Source organism: Nuphar pumila, chromosome 5 (assembly GCF_984573655.1).
Source record: "Nuphar pumila chromosome 5, dmNupPumi1.hap1.1, whole genome shotgun sequence".
NCBI lineage: Eukaryota > Viridiplantae > Streptophyta > Magnoliopsida > Nymphaeales > Nymphaeaceae > Nuphar > Nuphar pumila.
The window spans coordinates 57,033,699-57,059,459 of record NC_143253.1 but is presented as its reverse complement, the minus strand read 5'-3'; the positions used below and the strand labels follow the sequence as shown (position 1 = coordinate 57,059,459).

Below are 25,761 nucleotides of genomic sequence, written 5' to 3'. Positions count from 1 at the left end.
TCTGAATTTAGGTCTTTTCTTGTGGTGTTTTCTAGGTTAGAATTTGATTTGGCTATGCAGAGCAACGACTTGAAGCGAGCACTTCAGTGCCTTTTGACAATGAGCAACAGCAGGGATATCGGTCAAGAAAATATTGGAACTGATGTTACTGAAATCCTGAGTTTAGCTTCAGCTAAACAAGAAAATCTTGTGGATGCTGTTCAAGGGATAGTAAAATTCTCCAGAGAGTTTTTGGATCTCATTGATGCAGCAGATGCAACTGCTCAATCTGACATTGCCCGTGAAGCTTTGAAAAGGCTTGCTGCTGCAGGCTCTGTGAAGGGTGCTTTGCAATCTCAGGAGTTGAGAGGACTAGCACTACGTCTTGCAAATCATGGAGAGCTTACTCGCCTAAGTGTAAGGAATAATTTTGTGTAGTACTTTTCATATGGCAGTCCACGTGCTATTCTGAATATAAAAAATGGAGAACTTTTGGAATATATATATATATGGTAATCTATGTCACATGGGTGCGGGTGCGGGTGCGACACGGGTGCGGCGCAATTTTAAAATTTTTGGACATGGGGACTCGGCTATATATATATATATTATTTTTTTTAAAAAGTGCACAGACACAACACAGTCTGTGACTGTGTCTGTGACTGCAGCACAGTCCACTGTGCACAGCACTGTGCACTGTGACTCTTTTTATATTTTTTTTAAATAAAAAATATAAAAAATTTTCATTTTTTAGGGACAAATGAACATTTTTGGACTCGGTCAAAGTTGACAGAGTCCAAAATGTGGACGGACTTGGCCTCGACTCGTTGATCGAGTCCAACTCAGCGTTGACCGAGTCCAAGCCGAGTCCGTGTCCGCACCCGTGTCGGGGCGTGTCGACTCGGGTGCGGCACCTCCCTAGCCGAGTCCGTGTGACTTAGATGGTAATGTATTATTACAAATGCCTCTAGATTTCCATTGTACAGGTTATTTTGATCCAATAGGACCTTATAGATGGATTCAGCATGTCCAAAGTAGTGGGGATCAGCTTTTGAATTGTGCTTTTTTTAACAAAAAAACACAATTTTATGACCCCAGAAAGTATCACACATTGTAGGCCGTTGATTTTTAAGCCTCACAAAAACCTGCCTGGACAATATAAGAGCCAATTCCCACTAAGAAAAACATGTAGATCACATCTGTAAGGTTAGTTTTGATTAAAACAACCAAAAAATGAAAACAAATGAAAAAAAATAGGCATTTGTACCTATAAACAAATATATATATATATATATATATATATATATATATATATATATATATATATATATATATATGAGTAATGCGTTCCTTAGGCCCCTTTTTTCATTAGGTCTCATTAGGCCTCTTCAAAAATCGTAGTTTTAAGTTTTTTTTCTCACATCTAACACCGTAGATGTGATATGTAGGTTTTGTTTAGTGGGAACTGGCTTTTGGATCGCTGGAATCTTACCTGTATGTAGGTTTTTTTGGTGATCCAAAATCAATGGCTATGAAGGTACCAGTTTTCCTGGCTCATAAAAATATGTTTTTTCATCAAAAAAACATGATCCAAGAGTTGATTCCCACTAAATCGAGCATGCTAAACACATCTAACAATTCAGATCTATCATAAAACACTTAAAACCTATGGAGCAGAACGAGAAATGGGGCCTAATATGTTCGGTTTGTTACGCTAAAACAAAAGATCTTGTTCATATTAGGGTTAATATCTTCTTAAATAGATATTAACCGTGAGCACCAAATTACAAAAAGACCCACACAAAATAGACAATAATACGAAAACCCCAAAAGACCCTTATAAACACGTCTCAACACTCCCCTTCAAGCTGGAGCATAGATATCAATCATGCTCAGCTTGTCACAACAATGAGAGAAACTAGGTCTCGCCAGAGCCTTGGTGAAGACATCAGCTACTTGATCTTCGGAAGCTATATGATCTGTGCAAATATAACCAGCCTGAACCAAGTCACGTTCGTAGTGACAGCCAACTTCAATATGTTTAGTCATTTCATGAAAAACTGGGTTGTTGGCAATATATGTAGCAGCCCTATTGTCACACACCATCAACATAGGTAGGGATACTTTCACCTGAAGGTCGGTCAAAACTGATTTTACCCACATAATCTCAGTTGCTGTCTGAGTCATAGCTCGGTATTCCGATTTAGCCCTCGACCTGGCTACAACAGTTTGTTTCTTACTCCTCCAGGTAATGAGATTTCCTCCCACAAAAACACAAAATCCAGTTGTTGACTTTCTATCTTCAATAGACCCCGCATAATCTGCGTCAGTGTAAGCAACAACGTCCAAAGAGAAATTTTGTTTAAACAATAGTCCTTTACCAGGAGATGACTTTAAGTACCTGAGAACCATCATAGTTGCATCCCAGTGAACTTTGGTAGGTTTATCCATGAATTGACTGATTTTACACACGGCTAATGAAATGTCAGGTCTAGGAACAGTCACATATAACAACTTACCCACCAAGGATCTAAAACTGGCACTATCCACATATTCAGACTTCTCATCGAACATATGAGTTTTGGGATCCATCGGAATGCTAGCTGGCTTCGCTCCTAGCATTCCAGTTTCTTTTAATAAATCCAAAACATACTTTTTTTTGCGACAAAACTAAGCCCTCTTTGTTTCTTGCCACCTCGATATCAAGAAAATATCGGAGGGGACCAAGATCTTTAGTAACAAAATGTTTCTGAAGATGATCCTTTGTTGCAGAAATATCTTGGGCACTGCTCCCTGTCAATATGATGTCATCGACATATACCACCATAACAATAATTTCAGCACTAGTTTTCTTGATAAACAAAGAGTGGTCGGAGGCTGACCTGACAAAGCCAAAAACCGACATTACCTCAAATAATTTATGAAACCATGCCTGAGGGCTCTGCTTTAGGCCATAAATAGCCTTCTTCAACCTGCACACCTTCTGACACTCTCTCTGAACCTCAAAGCCTGGGGGTTGTTGCATGTAGACTGTTTCGTGCAAATCCCCGTACAAAAAGGCATTCTTGACATCCAACTGAAACAAGGGCCATCCATAGTGCACAACAACAGAAAGAACGAGACAAATAGTGCCAAGTCGAGCAACTGGGGAAAAAGTTTCAAAGAAGTCAACACCATAAGTTTGAGTATAGTCTTTTGCAAACAACCGGGCTTTGTATCGTTCAATTGACCCATCTGAGTTATATTTAATGGTATATACCCATTTGCAACCAATAATATATGCATCAGCAAGAGGATCAACCAGAGTTGTCAATCGAGGAAGCGGGAGCGGGAAGCGATACGGGAAGCGGAAGCGGGAAGCGAGGCACTTCTAAAATTTTAGGAAGCGGGAAGAGCGGGACGACTTAAGAGCGAACCAGGAAGGGTCTCGGAAGCGTCTTGGAAGCGACTTAGGAAGCGTCTTGGAAGCGACCTAGGAAGCGTCTCGGAAACGACCTAGGAAGCGACATAGGATTCGAGTGAAAAGCGAATAAGAATCGAAAGGGAAGCAAAAATGTAATTATAATATTATATATTTTTATTTTATCAAAAAATAAAATTTATGTCATCATTAACAAAATAAAACATGTATCTAAGACAATAAATGATATAAGTTGTAATTATATAACAAATGCATCATATTGCAACTGTCATGCATTTAAAAAATCATACATCAAGAGAAGATCATAATTCACATTCTTGTTACAACCATTTAACAAATGCATGCAAGCACTAAATAATGCATTAAGAAAACAATTAAATTTGATTAAAAAGTGTATCTTTTTCAACGAAAGAATCAAATGACTTGTTATTTGATGTTGTGATTGTTGTAAATCTTGTCATCTCTGCAACATAGAAAATGAGAAATCAATAAACTCAAAGATTACATAAAGATCTGGTTAAATTTTTAAGCTATAAATTTCTAAACTGTAAATTATAAGCTACAAAGTTCTAAACTCTAAACTTAAAATTAACATAATCCACTACTTCACTTCATCATACAAGATTCAAAATAAAAGTACAGTTTACTAACAAAATATTACAAGACCATGACAAAAAAGTAACATAAAAGTTTTTAAGTTGGACTACTCCAGCTACATCATCAAAAAAATAATTAATAATTCAAGAGTTTATTAATCTGTCATCTTTCTCTTCCTCTTTAAGTCAGCAATAGATCGCGAACTTTCTGCATCATCATGTGTTTCTTGTCCTCCACGACCATGTCTTCTGCTTCTTCCTTCATTTCCTATAATGAATACGTTAAAAAATTAAAATGTTCAAAAACCATAATTTAAAATATAAAAAACACAATATCAACATACCTTGCTTAGGTCTCCTGCTAAAGAAACGATCAATCCGACCTTGAGGAACTGATGGTCTGTAACGCCCCAAAAATCCAGGACTTGTAACTTTTAGAATAGTTTAGAAAGCTTTGAAAATCATACAATAATCAGAGTTTAAATAGTACTTCAGCGGAAAATGATGTTTTTAAAACCACAAGTCAATGGACCTTGAGCGCATTACAGCGTAAACTTTCCTTTGTCAAATCCCGCACAACCATTGAAATCAAACAGTTTAGAAATGGAGTTTCAATAATTGAGAATTCGTTTGTTGAAACCAAGAAGAAGCTTACTAAAACAGTTTTATTAACTCACGGTTTAATAAAAGAGAAATTTTGAAACACCCTTTATACTAAATTTACCAACATGTCCTCATGAACGAAACGTCATGGAAAGAGCTCTATCTTGACCTCATCACGCCATCGTGCCATCGCAGACTGTATTATCTATCCATTAACTGCCCATAAAATGGGTCAGTTTCGCTAAAAACTGGTAGGTGCACGGACATGACAATATTGAACATAATTAAGCAGAATAATTTAATATGTCAAGTAGACAGGCAATTATATATCAATTTAATTTCAACAGATTTACAGAGCAACTATCATGAGCACAATGCTAAAATTATTACAAGCATTTTACTGACACAAGTAGGCTAACTATTACCAGCAAAGCACTGCACAAGAAAGTTAACTAGCGAAATACAATGCTTCATCAACCACACACACAATTCCATAAGTACTGAACCTGTTGTACCCTATAACTTTCATACGTGCATAACTGAACACATTATATGATCGGATTTAAATTATGTTTTGATATTAACTGGCCAAGCGGGTACGCACAAGGCATGACTCTAGAAACAGCCTAGACTGATCCGGGGGTTTATTATGCTATGTATTTTATGATAACCCGGATAGCTGACTGAGTCCGCACCTAAGGGGACGGTCGGTGACCAAGAGAAAAATCCCCAAAGCAGCATAAACAATGGATGCATCCCAAACATGGAGAGCTACCACCTAGGATAATTATGGTAGTCCCATTCCCCTAACTCCGATGACTGGGGAAGCCGAGTCTTTTGCTCGTAACTGCCATTAATGGTCTGTCCATCGAAGTTTTGTACCTTCTTGTCCTCTCTCCTGACAGGAGTCAGCGATTCGAATGAGTAAATCAGGGGTAGTTAACTGAAGACCCATTCTACATACTCTGGTCTTTCGACCAACTCGAGTATCTTGCCGGTGAAGGCGAAAACATTACTTATTTAGGTGATCACAACATTTTGTTATTTGCACTCATCGAGGTTGCCACAACCTACTCATCCAATCATCGCAACGTAAGAAGACGTACTTGTCAAAAAGTACGGTCGTACTTGTCAAAAGTACGACTACGATGAAAGAAAAATTGTTCCACAAAAGAAACCCCAACAGATATTATCTGCAAAAGAATTTATACAACATAGCCTGGCAAGATAAGTCTTGAATTCACTTCAACAACATTTTTCATATTTCATGATACAAGGTCATCTCGGATCTCTCGTCCGATCAACAAAGTACTTAACATGTTGTGCATGTCTAAAAGTACACTATACTGAACCAGGGAGGTGTGTGGGCTTCTCAAAAGGAACACCCAACACACAATTTCATAATGATCCAAAGAATAAAGGAGTGCTCATTTGACACGATTCATCCTTAAAAGCCATAATGCCACATTAAGTCATTCACGCAACACTATCAATCTTGCATCCAAAATTTATCTTAGTATCAACATGCGACACTAGATTGATAAATAAAGAATGGGTCCTTCAACAGAACCCCACTCATCCATAGCCTCATGCCCCTGATCGGGGTTATTCAAATTGAGTCGCAACTCGAATCGGGGTTATAAAATATTTCTCCCAAGTGTGTGGACCTGGGAGGGCCTATATGTGACTTCGAAATCCTGCGAGGATTAAAACTTAACTTTGCAAAAGTTGTGCCATTTGAAGAGCACTGGGTTCGCAGGAGGAAACCCTCTTTTAAAGTACTTCTAGTGTTTTGAAAACAAGTGATAACAGGATAGGCACAAGACTACGTTTATGTAAGTACATATTTACCATGAGTGTGAGCATATGCAGGTTATAACATGTCAACAAACAACTCTCGACTTGCGATGCCGCACATCGAGGGAAAAACGCATAAGTAACACACAAGGTGCCAAACCATACCTTGACCACTTAGATAGGCAGACACATAAGGTCATAAGTAATACATGAGACACGAAGTCGTACCTCACTCAAAGGAAACGTGCAGGCAAAAATATATGCAAGCAAACGAGAGCATAGGTATTGCACGAAGTACGAAACCACACCTCAAACTTATAAGCAACTATGCAAAATAATGATCGAAGAATGAAATTGTACCTCGACCCCTAAGCATACAAACATGATAATACGCAATGCAAAAGCAATGTAACTCTAAGCATATCTAGCATGGCATCTTAATCATTTCAACTTAAATACATTCATCAATTGCCCTTTGTGCGACTTTACCCTACATCGGGATGTCGTGCAGCTGCGTACGTCTACGGGTGTGGTGTAATAAAAAGAGGCGGAAGCACCAATAGAGCAAATGTCACTCTTAAAGAGTGACCACTAAAGCCAAGAACACAAATACCAAATGTGCACACACAAAAACTCTCAAATATGGAAATGACTTAAAGTCATAAGTTGGATATTATTGAAGAAGAGAAGAGAGAGGGGTATAAAACCCATACATGAGAAGGAGAACACCTCCTCTATTTATAGAGGAGGGAGGCTCTAAAGAAGAGACTACAAGGGGGCTCCCTTGTAGTCGTTGGGAGCTCCAACGGTCAGAAATATGACCGTTGGGGCCCCAACGACTACAAGAGTGGGGCCCCTTGTGGTCATCCTAAAGTGAAAAAATAAAAAGACAAAAAAGTAAAAAGGAAAAAGGAAAAAGATAAAAAAGAAAAGGAAAGGTACAATGACTGAATTACAATAATACCCCTATCGGGTATTTCAATAAATTAGAATATGTATATATATACATATATGTATACATATACTTGTATATATACGAATGTATATATATAAGTATATGTATATATATATATATATATATATATATATATATATATATATATATTTATTTATTTTTTTTTAACACGCCCCCTCAAACTTTACGGGGAGAAGACCGAAAGTTTGCTAAGGAGAAACATGAATCGTGGAGTTGGGAGCGCCTTGGTGAAGAAGTCAGCTAGTTGATGCTCTGAAGTAACATATGGTAATGAGATAGTCCCTCTGAGGTATTCGTCTCGAACATAATGGCAGTCCATTTCAATATGCTTGGTCCGCTCATGAAAGGTGTGATTACTAGCAATGTAAATTGCACTTTTGTTGTCACAGCAGAGCTTGGTGGGAGTAGAAATGGGGACGCCCATGTCAGCAAGGAGACTTATGAGCCATACGATTTCCATAGTTGTCATTGTCATGGCCCGATATTCAGCTTCAGTGGATGACAGTGAGACCTTCTGTTGTTTCTTGCATCTCCACGAAATGAGGGATTCACCTAAAAAAATACAAAGACCGGTTATTGAGATACGATCATTGGGATTTCCTCCCCAGTCAGCATCAGTAAAAGCAGTTAAGTCAAGAGAGGAGGAAGAGGATAAGAAGAGTCCTTTGGATATAGTATTTTTGATATATCTGACAATTCTCAATACGGCTGCCATATGAACTGAAGTAGGTGCATGCTGAAACTGGCTTACTGCATGAACCGCATGAGCAATGTCAGGACGTGTGATGGATAGATAGGTGAGAGATCCGATTAATTGACGGTAGGGGGTTGGATCCTCGAGAAGAACACCATCTTCAAGTCTCAGTTTTGCATTAATGACTTCAGGAGTCTCAACTTTCTTTTCATCAGATATTCCTGATTTGGCACAAATTTCAGCAGCTAATTTCATCTGAGATAAGATGTATCCTCGCGGGGAATAAGCCACTTCAATCCCTAAAAAATATCTCAAATAACCAAGGTCAGACATATCAAAAGTGTCTTTTAACATGGTCTTTACATTATCTACTCCCTTTATGTCATTCCCAGTGATGATCATATCATCAACATAAAGCAGAAGCATAATAATGGAGTCACCTGTCCTTTTAACAAAAAGAGCAGTGTCAGTATAACAAGAAGAAAAACCTAAATTTATTAATACATTACTAAACCTATCATACCAAGCTTTAGGAGCTTGCTTAAGACCATATAAGGCCTTTTTTAATTTCAAATTTTTTTCATTTAAATCCATACCTGGAGGCGGTTCCATATATACTTCTTCATTTAAATTACCATTCAAAAAGGCATTTTTGACATCTAGTTGAAAGATTGGCCATTTTTTAACTGCGGCTATAGCAATGAGAGCTCGAACACTAGTCATTCGAGCAACGGGGGCAAAGGTTTCATCATAATCTACCCCATACTCTTGGGCATATCCCTTGGCTACCAACCTAGCCTTATATCTTTCCAATGAACCATCACTCTTAGTTTTCACTTTAAAAACCCATCTACATCCAATGGGTTTCTTGTCATTGGGAGGATCAATGATTTCCCAAGTTTGTGCCTTTTTAAGGGCATTAAGTTCAAGTTGCATAGCATCATTCCAATGAGCATATTGCTTAGCATCATTGTAATGAGATGGTTCATGAAAGGAGTGAAGAGCAAGTAGACATGCTCGAAAATTAGGCGAAAAAGAGTCATAAGAAACAAATCTATTTGGTATTTTAGAAATCCAATTTGACCTTCTTTGAGAAGTCTCTTCGATGGAGTCATTTTGGGAAAATCTTTCAAGGGCACAAGGAGGATTCCTTTCATTCCTTCTAGAGTAGACTTGTATTTGTCTTGAAACATTTTGTTCTAAGTTTTGATCATCGCTTGGATGTTCAACAAGATCTTCACTAAGGGATTCATTAGGATCAATATGATCATCTTTAGGCAATAAGTCAAATAAGAATGAATAATCAATATTTTCATTTGGTTGGTGCGAAAAACCACTTTCCTCTTCAAGGAATGTGACATCTTTAGAGATATAAAGCTTGTTTTTAAGTATGTCAAAACATCGATATCCTTTTTGTTTTTCGCCATATCCCAAAAAAATGCATTCAATAGCCCTAGGGGAAAGTTTATCATTCTTGTGGGTTAAAACAAAACATTTACATCCAAAAATTCTTAGTCTTTTATAATCGGGAGACATATTGTAAAGTTTTTCAAATGGAGAAAGATTTTTCAAGGAGGACGAAGGAGTTCTATTGATAAGATATGAAGAGGTTAGAACCGCTTCGGCCCAAAAAGATTTTGGAATGTTTCTTGAGATTAATAACGTTCTTGTAGTCTCTATTATGTGCCTATGCTTTCTTTCCGCAAGGCCATTTTGTTGCGGAGTGTTGGGACAAGAACGTTGGTGAAAAATTCCATTTTCTTTCAAATAGGTTTGAAAATCATTGGACATATATTCGCCTCCCGAATCGGATCTAAGAATAGATAGATTTCCCAAAAATTGGTTTTTGACCATTGCATGAAATTCTTTAAAAAAGGAAAAAACTTCGGATTTACGACTTAGGAAGTAAATCCATGTGAATCGAGTAAAATCATCAATAAATACCACGTAATACGAAAAACCACCTTTAGACAAAATAGGGGAAGGTCCCCATACATCGGAATGAATAAGTTCAAATGGCCGAGTGGTAAAGTAACTTCTTTGTGGAAATGGAATAGCTTTAGATTTCCCAAAAATGCAATCTTTACAAGTCATGTGATTGTCTTTACAAGTATTGTTCAAAAACGGAAAAAGAGACATTTTTACAAAATTTGGATGGCCAAGTCTCTCGTTCCATATTCCAATACTTTTGTCCTTTACAAGATTGCACGATGGCTTAGATGGAAGAGTCAAAAAATCCATAAAATAGAGGTCACCCCTTCTATGGCCTTGCCCAATCAGCTTCCCTGACTGGAGATCCTGCACGGTGCAATCCTTGGGTGAGAAAGAGACTTGGCATCCATGATCGGTAATTTGAGATACGGAAAAAAGGTTTAAATTTATTTTAGGAACGATTCTTACTTTAGGAACAAAAAAGTTTTTAAAATTAAGGGATCCAATACTTTCAATTTTTAATGATGTACCATCGGCCGTTGAAACACAAGAAGATATAGGTTCGGAAAAAACATTTGAAAGAGAATTTTTATGAGATGTCATATGAAAAGAAGCACCGGAGTCTAGTATCCACATACCTGGAGGAGATGAAGAATAGGCAATGGCGGCCCCGGATGTTGAAGGAGAAGCCTTGAGTAGATGTTGAACTTCGGAGATGTGATTTAGAGTTTCTTTGATATCTCCTTCTTTGGTGCTTTCTTCCTTCTTTGGAGAATCTTCTCCAACCGCGGCAACTTTTCCTTTAAGCTTTGGGCAAACCGGTCTTATGTGCCCCGGTTCATTACAATAATGGCATATAATCCCCTTTCTAGGTCCATAGTTATTTTTGTTAAAGTGGGGAGGTCTATATGCTTTAACATTAGATCCGGGCCTAGTAACGGCCAAAACATCATCACCCTTAATGCTCAAACCAAGTCGAGTCTCTTCTTGACATATCTCGGCAAGGGCATCTTCAATAGGTAGGGCTTTGCTTCTATGGAGAAGAGATGCCCTTGTTCAAATTCCGGGCGAAGGCCACGAAGGAATTGAAAAAAGTGCTCATTTTCAATTTGTTCCCTTCTTAGCTCAATATCTTGTGGAGCAACCCACTTAGGCTCAAGAAGAGCAAGCTCATCCCAAAGGGGGGTTAGAGAGCTAAAGTAGTCCCGGACACTCATGTCCATTTGTTTGGTAGAACGGATTTTCTCTTGACAAAAAAATTGTCGAGCAAGATCCTTTTGGGTATACATACCCTTAAGGAAAAACCAAGCCTCATTGGCCCTTCTAAATTTGGCAATATTAGCACAATTTTTAAGATCTACATTGTTCATAAACCATGCCAAAATTTTGCGTGGTTACTTTCCCAATCCTCAATTTTGGATTGATGTTCATTAATGGCTTTGATGCGCTCATCGCCATCTAAAGCCTTCTCAATCTCATTTTCAATTTTGGTGAGAACAAGAGAGGGTTCGGGAGTAGTTCCCATAACAAAACCCCAAAGTTTCTTACCTCTTAGGTGATTTTCCATAGCGGAGGCCCACATGAGTTAGTTGGACCCATTTAGCTTAAAAGAGAGCTCCACTTTAGAGTCACGTTCCATCGGCACCAAATATTCTTCTCTTCTTCAAAAACTTTGAGAGGCACGCGTTCCAAGATGATAAAAGAGAAGCCCAATCACCAACCGAGCTCTGATACCATGTAATGAAAAGAGGCGGAAGCACCAATAGAGCAAATGTCACTCTTAAAGAGTGACCACTAAAGCCAAGAACACAAATACCAAATGTGCACACACAAAAACTCTCAAATATGGAAATGACTTAAAGTCATAAGTTGGATATTATTGAAGAAGAGAAGAGAGAGGGGTATAAAACCCATACATGAGAAGGAGAACACCTCCTCTATTTATAGAGGAGGGAGGCTCTAAAGAAGAGACTACAAGGGGGCTCCCTTGTAGTCGTTGGGAGCTCCAACGGTCAGAAATATGACCGTTGGGGCCCCAACGACTACAAGAGTGGAGCCCCTTGTGGTCATCCTAAAGTGAAAAAATAAAAAGACAAAAAAGTAAAAAGGAAAAAGAAAAAAGGAAAAAGATAAAAAAGAAAAGGAAAGGTACAATGACAGAATTACAATAATACCCCTATCGGGTATTTCAATAAATTAGAATATGTATATATATACATATATGTATACATATACTTGTATATATACGAATGTATATATAAGTATATGTATATATATATATATATATATATATATATATATATATATATATATTAACATGTGGATGATACGAGGGTCGGGCCACGGAGCGCGAACTGGACTCGTTGCGTAAATCTACAAGTGTGAAATATTCAGCACTACGTTAATTATCATGCGAAGAATAGAAGGTCCGGTCTGTCGATCGAAAAAGAGAGAGGCAGAGCAGGGGTGTGCCCCTGCTGGCCGAAAACAAACAAGTGACAGGGGAGCGAGCCCCTGCCTACCGACAACAGCGGGGCGACAGGGGATGAGCCCCTGTCAAAAAACAGCGAGGCGGCAGGGGCTGAGCCCCTGCCGACAGCCACGAAGCGGTAGGGGGGCCAGCCCCTGCCGACAACACGAGACGGCAGGGGACCAGCCCCTGTCGGCAGCATCGATGCGGCAGGGGAGGCAGCCCCTGTCAAAAACCATGAAACGGTAGGGGCTGAGCCCCTGCCGACAGCAACAAGGAGGCAGGGGCCAGCCCCTGCCGACAGTCGAGAGGCGGCAGGGGGCCAACCCCTGCCGACAGAGAGAGGGAGAGAGCTCGGGACGGGGGGTGATGGGGGGACAAGCCCCTGCGTGCTGAGAATCAAGGGGCAGCAGGGGGGTTATCCCCTGCCCTGCCAAAAGCCAAGAGGTGGCAGGGGGTGAGCCCCTGCCAGCCCAACAAAACAAAGGGCGACAGGGGCATTGCCCCTGCCAGCCGAGACAGGAAGGCGGCAGGGGCACTACCCCTGCCTGCCAGGAAACATGAAGCGGCAGGGGCATTGCCCCTGCCTACAGGTGATCGAGAGGTGGCAGGGGGACTGACCCCTGCCAGAAAGAGAGACTGGGGCAGGGGTGACAGGGAGGGCAACCGACCTCCCGTCGGTTTCCCTATCACCCACAGGGGGGTGAGGGGGGGCGTCGCAGGGGCCTTGGTCCCCTGCCGACACTCCGACAAATTCCTTGAGGGAATGACAGGGGCCCCATAGGCCACTTGTTGAGCCCCCGGTGGTCACAGGGGAGGTGGGAGGTCGCGGCAGGGGCTGTGAGCCGCCTGTCGGCCTCCCGACGAGGTGACAGAGAGGGGGAGAAGAGGGAGGAGAACGGCATACCTGGGAGGCGGTGGCCGGCGTGCGCAGCAGAGGAGAAGGGGGGATCGTCGTGAGGGGATCGAGGGCAGCGCTGGAGGCGTGCGCAGGGAAGGAGGAGGTCGGCACAGGGGGGGGCGAAGGGCTTCGAGTGGGAGGCGTGACTCCCCTCGCCCTCCCACGAGGAACTTAAAGGCCCCAGGGGGCGATGAAAGGGGAAACCCCGGTGGGTTTCCCCAATCCACCCGAAAACGAAGGGGGGGAAAGGGGGTGCGGCGCTCGTGAAGGGGGTTTTCTCAAAAATCCCCTTCTCGAGTCGGGTTATTAAAACCCTAAAGAAAAGGGGCTCGAGTCGGGTCCGGACCCGACCCAGCCCGGGTCCAAAACAAATTTTTTTTTATTGCGGGTTTTACATGGTCGCTCTTGTATATCTGCAGTTCTATTAGCTCTGTTGGATTGATTTGTATCCTTTTCAACTTCATTTGTACATATGATTATTGGAGGTAATGGAGCTCTTGTTTGTGCATCTTTGGGTTTGGATTTGGAAATAGTGCTTGATTGTTGTGCACTATCATCCAAATCTCTCCAACGCATGTCCTCTAATCTCAACGTATTTTCTTCTACAATAGGAAGTTATGGATTGATATCTCATTTTCGACTAGGTCCTTCTTTGTAGCGATTGTTGCACCTTTTTATAACAAGAATATAAAATATGAATGGTAATAAATAATCAATGATAGAAAAAGAGAAAAAAAATACCAAAACAAAAGTACAACATAATTTAAGCATACTTGTCAATCAATTGAAGATTGGAATGAATATACACTAAGGTATCAGCACGATCTTCATTGAGCCTATTTCTTTTAATATTGTGAATATAACTATAGGTGCTCCACACTATTTCTGCAGAAGATGTGCTAATAGGTTGAGATAAAACCTTAATGGCTAATGCTCTCAACTCAGGTGTATCACCACTGTAAAAACGCCACCAATTAAGCACCGACATTATAGGATTCAGTGCATCTATTCTTGCTGTATTTTGGCTAAATCTTTCACTTCTTGATGCAAAAGCCATAAGTTGTGACCTATAAAGTGTAGATATGTCTTCATTTCCAACAGATATCACTTCAAGCGCAAGCATTGCACCGTCTAAGATATCATTATCCTTTTCTGTAAAAAAATTGTTTAATAACTATAACAAGAAAATGCAAATGAAATAATAAAATCATTAAATCATTAAACTTTAAAGTTTATTAAATAGATAGAATAAAAATTTTACCAGGAGAAACTCGTTTGACCCCTTCTGTTGTTGGGATCTTGAGATACTCCGACTCGTAATATTTTGGAGTAAGCATGTGGACTAGACTATGGAGAGACACATTCACTCTATCCCGTCTATTTGAGACAATCTCATGAATCTTTTCATACAAATCTGGTTGTCTTTTTAGATTGTCTTTGATTTCCCCCAACATGTTGTCCATGCATTTATACACTTCACCAATTATAGGGCCTTCCTGATCACAAAATTTAATCATCTTATATATGGGTTTTGTAATCAATAATGCTAAACGTACAAAATCTCAATATTCTTCGTCAAGAACAGTTGTTTCTGTTGTAACAGCCATTTTTTCATAGTTTCATCCGTGCATGACTGTTTCCACTCGCTCCATCTATCTGAAATTACTGTGAGCCTCAAGCTCTCCCTCACATCAAGCAAGCGCTTCAAAGTAGTATAATGTGAAGCAAACCTTGTTTTTGCAATCTTTATTAACTCTAATTTTTCATTGCTTCTAAATATTGCTAGTGCCTTTGAATGATTTGTAATATACTTCACAATTTATTTACTCTGCAAATATGTTTCTCCCAACCAATGAAACTCATATTCCAAATCCTTAAAGATCAAATTAAGTGTGTGCACAACACAAGGTGACAAAAAAATATAATTATACATTTGTTTTAATTCTTCACCTGCTAACTTGCAATTTGCTGCATTGTCTGTAATCACTTGCACTACATTAGAAGGCCCCATAAGTCTAAATCCCGTCTTCAAAAACTCGGCAATGTTTGCAGTTGACTGTTGCACATTAGAAAAATTGTTTGTATATAAGAACATCGAGCCAAAACAGTTTGAGGCAAGTATATTTATCAAGTGTTTGTTCTTGATATTTATCCAACCGTATGAGACAATGGAAACTCCAAACTCCTCAAACTTTTCTCGAAATTCATTTAACTCTCTGTGAACACACTCTTTCTCACTGTCAAGCAACGTTGTTCGCGCTTTTTCATATGATGGGGGTTTATATCCAGGCACTTTACTAACTACAGATATCATCTCTTCCCAATATGGTGATCGAAGCACATTGAAAGGTATGCCATTTGCACACAAAAATCTGATAATTTTGTGATCTACATCATCTCTTTCTACCTTTTTAAAGGTATCACGAATATCAACTGTTTTTCGGCTTCCACTAGATGATGTAGTCATACTAATAGGCTTCTTTGGATTATCAATTCTTGATCTCCTCAACTCAAATGCACTTGATGAAACCTCCATTCTGCGAAATTGTCTCTTAATTTTTTTTTGCCAATTCTGCATTTTTTGCAACTATAGGGCAAAAGGCAATCCCAACACTTTGTCCCTTTGAAGATCCCATGAGATGTGCAAAAACTCGAGTATATGACCCATGATAAATATTTTTGCAGTGCCTGCACATAAAAACCTAGGTTCCACCTTGCTTTCTTTGTCTACTCTTTTTTTGTTTCAATACATGGCGCCATAGCACTGTTGTTTTATGCATGCTAGGTGGTTCATCATCTTGGTCATCTTCAGAATAGTAGTCATCCAAGTCATATTCTTCTTCATCTTGCTCATCAAAACAATTTTCATTTTTGTCCTCAAACTGATATGGACAATCAGAAGACCTCTTGCCCTTTCTTGCATTGTCCTTCCCAACACCATTAGACGATTCATGCTCCAAATTGTACAAAGAATCATCATCGTCATCATAATTATCGTGATCATAGCTTGTGATGGTCATTAATGAAGCAAAGAACAGTCAAATATACCTGCATCATAAAAGTATAGGAATCATTTTAAAACACTTAAAAAAAACTATTATTAACAACAAAAGATGGAGAGTGGAATGCAGAAACAAAAGGGAAAAAAAAGAGACCCAAAGTGAACCATGAACGTCCCTTGCAATCGAATTCCCGTAAAATACCGTGGGGTTTATTAAAACAACTTCAGTGTCAGCGTTGCACATAAACTAATCATGCTCATTTCTTAAAATAATCCAGACAACATGTATCACACACAGCTTCGCAGTCACAATCTAAATTTCAGAACTGTGAAACCAATCAGATTTCATTTTTCTAATAGCATTAACACCCGTAATGAATACAGAGGAAAGCATCAAGCCTTAAAATTCAAGTTTAATTAAACTAAATCTCAAACAAACATGACAATTGAAACACCACAGATTTAATTTAAACCAGGAAATCACAAATATGTAGAAGCCTGATAAATCCAATCTAAGACTATAGTTCTATTTATTCTTATCAGAAATTTTGGTTTAATGGCCATCAAATCAAATTTAATGATCCAGTACATGAATCAGCCAAGAGTCCAAGACTCAATGCATATAGCAAAATTTGTGTATAAAACCCATAAGGTTATATATATGATTCTTGAAAACCTGTCCGTAATAAACATCGGAACACAAGCATTGATCAATCGATTTAACTACCATCAGTGTGAAACTGTGAACCCATTTTAGAAGGATGCATATTAAAAATCTATAACGCGAATCAATTTATTTCAAACAGAAACAATCTTGATCATTCGTGAACCTAGTACAAGAAACAAGCAGATCAACATTTAAACCAACATATCTAATTTAAATAGAATTAAAATCTCAACAAAAGTCCTTAAAAGAAATTAGATCTTTTTATGTTCATCTAAAACCCAAATCAGAAAATTGATACCCGAATCAGCAAAGACAATCAGTGTTTCGCCCGTATCACAGGGGGTGTAAGCGATAGCCCCTATTTGAGTCTATACAAGGAAACAGTCTTGATCATTCGAGTCTAAAGCTCGTATCACAGGGGGTGTACCAACATATCTATGGTAACTGCGCTCGTTGATTACACGTGGATGAGAGAGGAGAGCGAATCGAAAGAGAGAGGTCGCAAGACGTCAGTGGATGAGAGAGGAGAACATACCTGAACAGAGACATTGCCAACGTCGCTCGAGGAGGTCTTCGGTCGTCGGATGTCAACAAAGGAGGAGGTCGTCGGTCGTCGGTCGCTGATCGTCGGAGGTCGCCGATCGGAGGAGGTCATCGGAGGTCGCCGATTGGAGGAGGTCGTCAATCGAAGGAGGTCGCCGGTCGTCGGTGGTCGAAAATGAGAGAGAGAGAGAGAGGAGTCGGGTGAAAAACAAAACCCTAAGCCTTCGTTATTAAGTTTTCACTTTTTTTTAAATGCCCGTTTTGCCCTTATTCGGATTTTTTTTTTAGTTTCTTGTTTTTAGGAAATCGAAGGATTTGGGTATGGTTAGATGTATCAAAGATGAAACGCAAAGGGTTTTAGTCAAAGATGAGGAGATTAAGGAGAGATGGAAAGATTATTTTGATAAGCTATTTAATGATAGTCATGCTCAAGATCTTGGAGACTTCTCCATTCCTTTTCATGAGATAAATCGTGACTTCATGCGCAAGATTCAAAAGAAAGAAATTGCAGAGGCTTTGAAGAAAATGAAATCAAGAAGGGCAGTTGGCCCAGATGGTATACCTATCGAGGCTTGGAAATGCTTGGGAGAGAAAGGTTTAGAATGGTTGACAAATCTTTTTAACTTGATTTGGCGAACAAATAAGATGCCTAATGAGTGGAGGAAGAGTACTTTGGTGCCTTTATATAAGAATAAGGGTGATATACAAGATTGCACAAACTATCGTGGTATAAAACTCATGAGTCATACTATGAAACTTTGGGAGAGGGTGATTGAGTCTAGGTTGAGGAAGGTTGTCATGATATCGGAGAATCAATTTGGTTTTATGCCTGGAAGATCAACTATGGAAGCTATACATCTTCTTAGACAACTTATTGAAAGATATAAAGAGAGGAACAAAGATTTGCATATGGTTTTTATTGATTTAGAGAAGGCATACGATAGAGTACCTAGGGACGTTCTCTGGTGGACAATGATGAAGAAAGGTGTTTCTCTCAAGTACATTAGTATAATTAAAGATATGTATGAAGGAGTAGTAACCAATGTCCGCACTTGTGGAGGGGTGACAACCAATTTTCCGATAACGGTTGGGTTACATCAAAGATCTGCTTTAAGCCCTTTCCTATTTGCGATAGTGATGGATGAGCTTACGAGATCAATTCAAGAAAATGTACCGTGGTGTATGTTGTTTGCTGATGACATTGTTTTGATTGATGAGTCTAGAGCTGGGGTTAATGCTAAGTTAGAATTATGGAGACAGACATTGGAAGCTAGAGGTTTTAAGTTGAGTAAGAGTAAGACTGAATATATGGAATGTCGGTTTAGTAAGCAACGAAGTAGGGATGGGAGTGTAGTGAAGCTTGGTGAGCAAGATATACCGGTGAATGATTATTTCAAATATTTGGGATCCATCATTCAAAAGTATGGAGAAATTGATGGAGATGTAAATCATAGGATAAAGGTTGGGTGGATGAAATGGAAAAGTGCTACTGGAGTGTTGTGCGATCGTAGAATGCCATTGCGGTTGAAGGGAAAGTTTTATAGGACGACTATTAGACCCGCTTTACTATATGGTACGGAATGTTGGGCTGCCAAGAGACATCATATTCAAAAAATGAGTGTAGCTGAGATGCGGATGCTTAGATGGATGTGTGGAAATACAATAAAAGATAAGATTCGGAACGAAGAGATACGTAAGAAGGTAGGTGTTGCACCCATTGAAAATAAGATGCGAGAGAATCGTTTACGGTGGTTTGGACATATTCGGCGAAGGCCTAATGATGCTCCAGTTTGAAGGTTGGAGAAATGGGAAAATATATTAGTTAAAAGAGGTCGGGGTAGGCCTAGGAAGACTTGGATGGAGATGATAGGAAAGGATATGAATGCTTTGAACCTCACCGAGGACATGGCGTTGGATAGAAATGATTGGAGGAAAAGGATTCATGTGGAAGACCCAAAATGAATTTCTTTTTTGGTTCATATCGCTGACCCCAATTGTTTTGGGATGAAGGCGTAGTTGTTGTTGTTGTTGTTTTTCACGTGTTAATTTCGTTTTTAAAAAGGGTAAAAAAGATATTTCGTAAATGCATCCCCCTTTCAAGGGGGATGTGTCCCCCTTTAAAGGGAAACGTGTCTCCCTTTAAAGAGGGAAGTGTTTCCCTTTAAAGGGGGATGCATTTCTTCTTTTTTACGTGCGCTTCCTCGTGCGTTTCGGAAGCGCCGCGTTTCGCGCTTCCGAAGCGCGCTTCCCCTTATGCATGTGCGTTTTCGGTAACTCTGGGATCAACCAAGTCCCAAGTGCCCCGAGAGCAAAGGGCATCTATCTCATCCCGCATAGCCTGCATCCATTTGGGGTCGAATAGCGCTTGATTGTGATGGAGAGGAACAAAGGAGGTAGACAGAGCCGAAATAAAATTCTTCATAGATGCCCCAAGATTAATTTCTGAAACAAACTGAGAAATGGGATGAAGGGTGCACTGTCTCTTTCCCTTGTGCAGAGCAATAGGAAGATCATCATCAAGAGCAGAAACTTTAATATGCTCAGGGATACTTACCTCAGAAGAAGGGGATAATGGGGGCATGGAGGTAGGTGGTAACCTGTGAGTGTATACTATTAGAGGGTCTCGATAGCGAGACACACCAGAGGATGGAGCCAAGAACTATGGAGGAAACGACTCTAACGGAAAAGGAGGAATCGGTAGAGGAAGGATACCACCATGGCTCTCCTGTAACCTTGGAGGAGTACTCGAAAAATATGGAAGAGACTCAAAGAAGGTAACATCTGCACTGACATACTCTTTATGGGATGTAGGGTCATAGCAACGATATCCTTTTTTATTCTTAGGATACCCAAGAAAAACGCATTTAATAGACTGCGAAGCAAGTTTATCTCGATTAGGACCCAGCTATGCACAAAACACACACATCCAAAAACTTTAGGGGGGATAGGAAAAAGAGGAACCTCTAGATGAAGAATTTGAATTGGGATATGGTCTTCTATAGAACTTGAAGGCATGCAATTTATGAGAAAGTCGGCAGTCAAAACCACTTCGCCCCAGTATGACGCAGACATATTGGATTGAATCATTAGGCACCGAGCAACATTGAGGATTTATCTATGTTTCCTCTCAGCCACACCATTTTGCTGGGATGTACGGGGACATGTAAATTGAGGTTGAATCTCATTAGCAGAATATAATTGAATTAAGTCTTTGGATTTGAACTCAAGAGCATTATCAGTGCGAACAATTTTAACACACATGTCAAATTGAGTCTTTATTTCAGCAATTAAAGATTTAAGAATAACAGAGACTTGAGACCGATCTTTTAACAGGAACACCCACGATAACCTTGAGAAATCATCAACAATAACCAAATAATGACACTGAGACCTACCAGGAATCCTACTCGGACCCCATACATCGACATGAAGAAGATCAAACAATCTTTGACTCGACGGACTCTGAATAGAGGGAAAAGAGCTTCGGCAATGTTTTCCCAATTGACATGTTTCACATTGAAAAGAAACTGAATGAGGTATATGAGGAATGACACGACGAAGTTTTGACACTAGAAGGTGACCCAGACGATGATGCCACAACAAAGGACTTGAGGATGATGTAACAGCAGAATAGACTGAACCCACTGGTTGATGTAGATAATACACACCACCTTCTTCATAGCCGCCACCAATCCTCTTTCCCATTAGCAAGTCTTGAAAAGTGCAACACATAGGATAAAAAATCACCCTACAATTCAGCTCTTTTGTCATTCGACTGACAGATAATAAATTATGTGGAAAATGAGCATGAAGAACATTTGACAATTGAAGAGTAGGGAAAATAGACATGTTTTCCTGCCCTACAATTGGGGAAGAATTGCCATCAGCAAGAACTACCCTTTTATGATCAGACACAGGTTTTAAACTTAAAAAATTACATGAATTTTCACACAAGTGTTTAGATGCTCTTGAATCAATGATCCACCTACCACCTTGGCCAGATAGGCCATCACCTACCAAGCACGCAACCTCAGCGATCAGAGAATTCGAAGTAGATGGGCGTAAGGCTAGAAGCTCGTCATATTCAGCCCTGCTAAGAGTTACAGAATCATTGGAATAATTTGCATATGATTTGACCACTTGAGCCAAGGGAGCAGCTTTGGCCGTTGAAGAAGGAGGCCTGCCATGTTTGTCAAAGCATCTATCTTCTAAATGACCAGATCGACCACAGAAGGAGCACTGCAACTTGCCTTTGCCTCCAGTACCACGACCACGACCTCTTCCTCTGAAATTTGTAACAGTTCCTCGACCACGACCAAATGAAACAGATAAAGCAGAGGATTGGGCTTTCGACTGAGAATTAGGAAGAGACATAGCCAGCCTGCTCAGGCGATTATATGCATCAGCAAGAGTAGGAACGTCTATTTCTGTCAACATCTGGACTTTAGCCACCGAGTACTCTGAAGATAGTCCAGTAAGAAAGCGAGCCACCATGGTCTGCTCCTGGTGAAACTTTCGTTTGTTACAGCACAAAGGTCTATGCGCATTCAGCCTCTCAAACGCAGCCTTAACGGATGCGTGGTATTGAGCCAAAGTTTGATCCCCTTGCTGCAGTTGATATATTTCCTGTTCTACTTGAAGAATACGACTCACGTTAGTTTCTTGTGAGTATGTATCCCTCAAGTTATCCCACATCTGCTTGGTTGAAGAATAATATATGAGACCATCGGCAATATGCGGTTGTACATTGTTCATAATCCAGGACATAATGATATCGTTGTTCTCTTCCCACGTTGCATATATTCCAAATTTTTCTATCGGTTCAGACTCCAACAAATATGCTTCCTGCGATGACCTGAGATGGACATCATAAATGTTCGTGACCATCTTGCATAGTTGGTCTCATCTAATTTTACTGACGTTCCATACGAAAAGGGATTTGTGAAGGCTTTATAGTCTGTCGAAGCGTCTTTTTTCTGCTCCCCTTTTTGTGAATCAGCCATTTCGACCAATAGTTATAAAAATCACAGCAGTCAAGTGACCTTCACACAATCTGATATTCAGACTTTAGATCAGATGCACTAATAAAGCTTGATAGAACAGATTGGGCAGTCGCAGCTTTCAACAATCACGTCCAAACAATTCTAAAAAAAAACTCATCTACAACACCGACCTACCTGTCCACACGACTTGATCCAACACCTGACGTGATCTTAGATTTCAGATCAGCCAAAAAAAAACTCGACTACTACTCGATCTAGGTTAACCTTCACCTTTTTTTTTTCGACATCAACACCAATGGTTAGACCTAATCCAGATTTCTGTCACGACACCATACCTGTTTTAATGGTGTTGCAGCTGACAAAAACCTAGCATCAGGTCTGACCCTTCTGTAACCGACGTCCTCCTCCCAAAGGAAGCAGATCTAATCGATGATGAAGAAGCTAAGGCACCTACCAGATCTGCCGTTGCTGCTGAAGAAGGAGATGTGGTGACGTCAATATGCCTCAGGCGAGAAGGACCTCACCATGCTCTGATACCATGCTGACGTCGACTCACATAGAGACGCTAAAACAAAAGATCTTGTTCATATTAGGGTTAATCTCTTATTAAGTAGAGATTAACCGTGAGCACCAAATTACAAAAAGACCCACACAAAATAGACAATAATACGAAAACCCCAAAAGACCCTTATAAACACGTCTCAACACAGTTCTCATATATATATATATATATATATATATAGACACCACAACCCCACCCCGCCTTCTCCCGTAACCACACTTTAAAAAATAGTGTGCTTTGTACTCTTTTCACCCGTACCTGTGGTGTAAGCTGTTGGTTAGGTTTGATACTGATCAAGATGCTTGCTCCTTGCCTTCTAAAACTTCTTGTTTAGTGGATATTCTTTTATTTGCATAAAGTTTTTTTCAATCGTTTTATCTGCAAATACAGTATTGAAACTTATTATATGCATCCCGTCGTGGAAGAGAGCCCAGTTCACTTATTCGGTGAAATAAAACTTGACTGAACTATTCATGCTAAGTGGAGAACCGGAGAGTGGAGATATTGCTCGAGGTAGAGCTGAAATATGTTATTCAGTTGGCTAACCAGTGCATTATGTGTTCCATCCCGGAAGAGACAAAAATTCACCTATTTTCGTTTTGTTCATTTTTCTAAAAAGCTGCTTAATCTGTTCTAGTATTTCTGTGATTCATCACAAGATCTAAGCAGAGGGTGCTGTGAGGATTCACTCTCTCACTGCTGCACTCGTTGTATCTGTTCTGCGGCTCCTTATCACTCTTTCTTTCCTTTAATAGAATTCTACTATTTCTCAAAAAGAAAAAAAGAAAGATGGTCAAGCTTTGTGTTCAGTTGCTATTGGCTCGCGCCTATGAGGGTTGGTAGTTTCTTTTCTGGAGAAAGTCAAATGGTTTCATGTTTCATATAATGGTAATCAGGGATATGAATGCTGGGGTCTGTTGTTAATATTATCAACTTTGACCTGTAACACTCAAGTCCAGCCAATAGTTGAACAGGTGTCTTGAACTGCAGCTGTAGTGCTTTTCATGTTCTTTCTCAAACTACATTGTCTTAGAGTAAAGCCAGACATTTTGGACCTTTTTTTTTTGTTTATGTTGGTGATTTATCAGTTTGCTATTGACTTATGGAATGTTTCTGTGTTTGCATTCTTGAGTTGCCATTTATTTACCTGGTACTCTTTGCACCAACTTTTCTGCCCTCTTCCCAGGGTCTTGTAAATAACCTGATTATGGCTGGCCAAGGTCGTGAAGCTGCTTTTGCAGCATCTGTTTTGGGGGACAATGCTTTGATGGAGAAGGCAATGCAGGATACAGGGATGCTTGCAGAGGCTGTTCTCCATGCTCATGTAATACCAACTAGAAACTGATATCCTTTCAGACAATTTATCTCGCTTTCATTTGTCATTATCTATCCTCAAGTCCACTAATATGCATCTATGAACTGTAACGTTTATATTGAATTGTAATAATGATACAGGCACATGGGCGGCCATCACTGAAGAATTTAGTTCAGACATGGAATAAGGCATTACAAAAGGAACGTGAGAATATCCCATCATACAAGTCAGTACAATCAGATTCAGCAGCTGCGGGGCTGGGTTCTCTGGAAGAACCAGTTCTCACAAGCTTAGCAGATGCTGGAAATAAGCCACCTATCGAAATTCTTCCTCCTGGAATGCCCTCTTTACCGGCGACAATTACAATTCAGAAACCACCTCCATCACAAAGTGCTCAGCAACCAAGCAAGCCACTGCTTTTACAGGCACCAACTCCACCCCCAGCAGTAAATGCTTCCCCTGCACCAGAAAATGCTGCCTCTGCAACAACTGATGCTTCCCCTACACCTGTTAGTGCTCCGATTCTTTCACCTACTAGTGCTCCAGCCCCAGCTCCATCCCCATCCCCATCACCAGTTGCTGCTCCAACCCCAGCTCCATCCTTATCACCAGTTACTGCTCCAACCCCATCACCTGAGGTTGCTCAATAGAGCATCAGCATCTGTTCACTTCACAATTTTGCAATTTGAAGGTATTTGTATATGTTGTATTTCTTCTGTGTTATTTATCTCTTGTTTAGTCATCTCAGTGTGTTCTCATATGAGCCCCTATTTTTAATTCTTAAACAAAGGCTGGCATTTGTTTTTTTTCGGAATTGCATGCTCTTTCATTCTTAGAATTTTTACATAAGCTGTTGTCCTTTTCCTTTATATGATTATTGTTCGGTTTGTATCCATACTTGAATTCAGTGGGTCTCTTATTGTGGTGCAATTACTTTCCAATCTTTTGATGTTCTGAGTTCTGAATGGGTTTGTGATGCATCCAGTGAACGAGTGTAAAGCCCGTGGAAAAAAAATCGCGTCTGACTCGTGTCAGACACGTGCCCGGCACGTGTCGGACACGAGTCAGGGTCTGACCCCTGTGTCGGGCCCGGATCCGGGCCGGACCCGAGCTCAACCCAGACCCGGGTTCTCGAACTCTCGAGAACCTGCGTCTTTTAAAAAGACGCAGGTGTCTCGGGCAAGGGGCAAAACCCTCGCCCCTTCTCTCTCTCCTCTGCTCTGCCTCCCTCGAGCTGTCGTCGGCGATCGAAGACGCCGACGAGCGGCTCCGTCCGGCCGCCTCCTCTCTCGGTTCGACGG

At 40.2% G+C, this 25,761-nt stretch overlaps 1 protein-coding gene across 1 annotated transcript in view; it reads left to right on the top strand.

Annotated features, from left to right (window-relative positions):
- The window catches only part of LOC149837653 (uncharacterized), a 119,234-nt gene extending 93,833 nt beyond the window's left edge, over positions 1-25,401 (top strand). Inside the window, exons 19-21 of the mRNA XM_090006174.1 lie at positions 36-396; positions 24,332-24,469; positions 24,601-25,401. Of these exons, the coding sequence (XP_089862300.1) occupies positions 36-396; positions 24,332-24,469; positions 24,601-25,110 (1,009 nt within the window). The 3' untranslated portion in view covers positions 25,111-25,401. The remainder of the gene's footprint in view (positions 1-35; positions 397-24,331; positions 24,470-24,600) is intronic.
- The last annotated feature ends 360 nt before the right edge of the window (positions 25,402-25,761 follow it).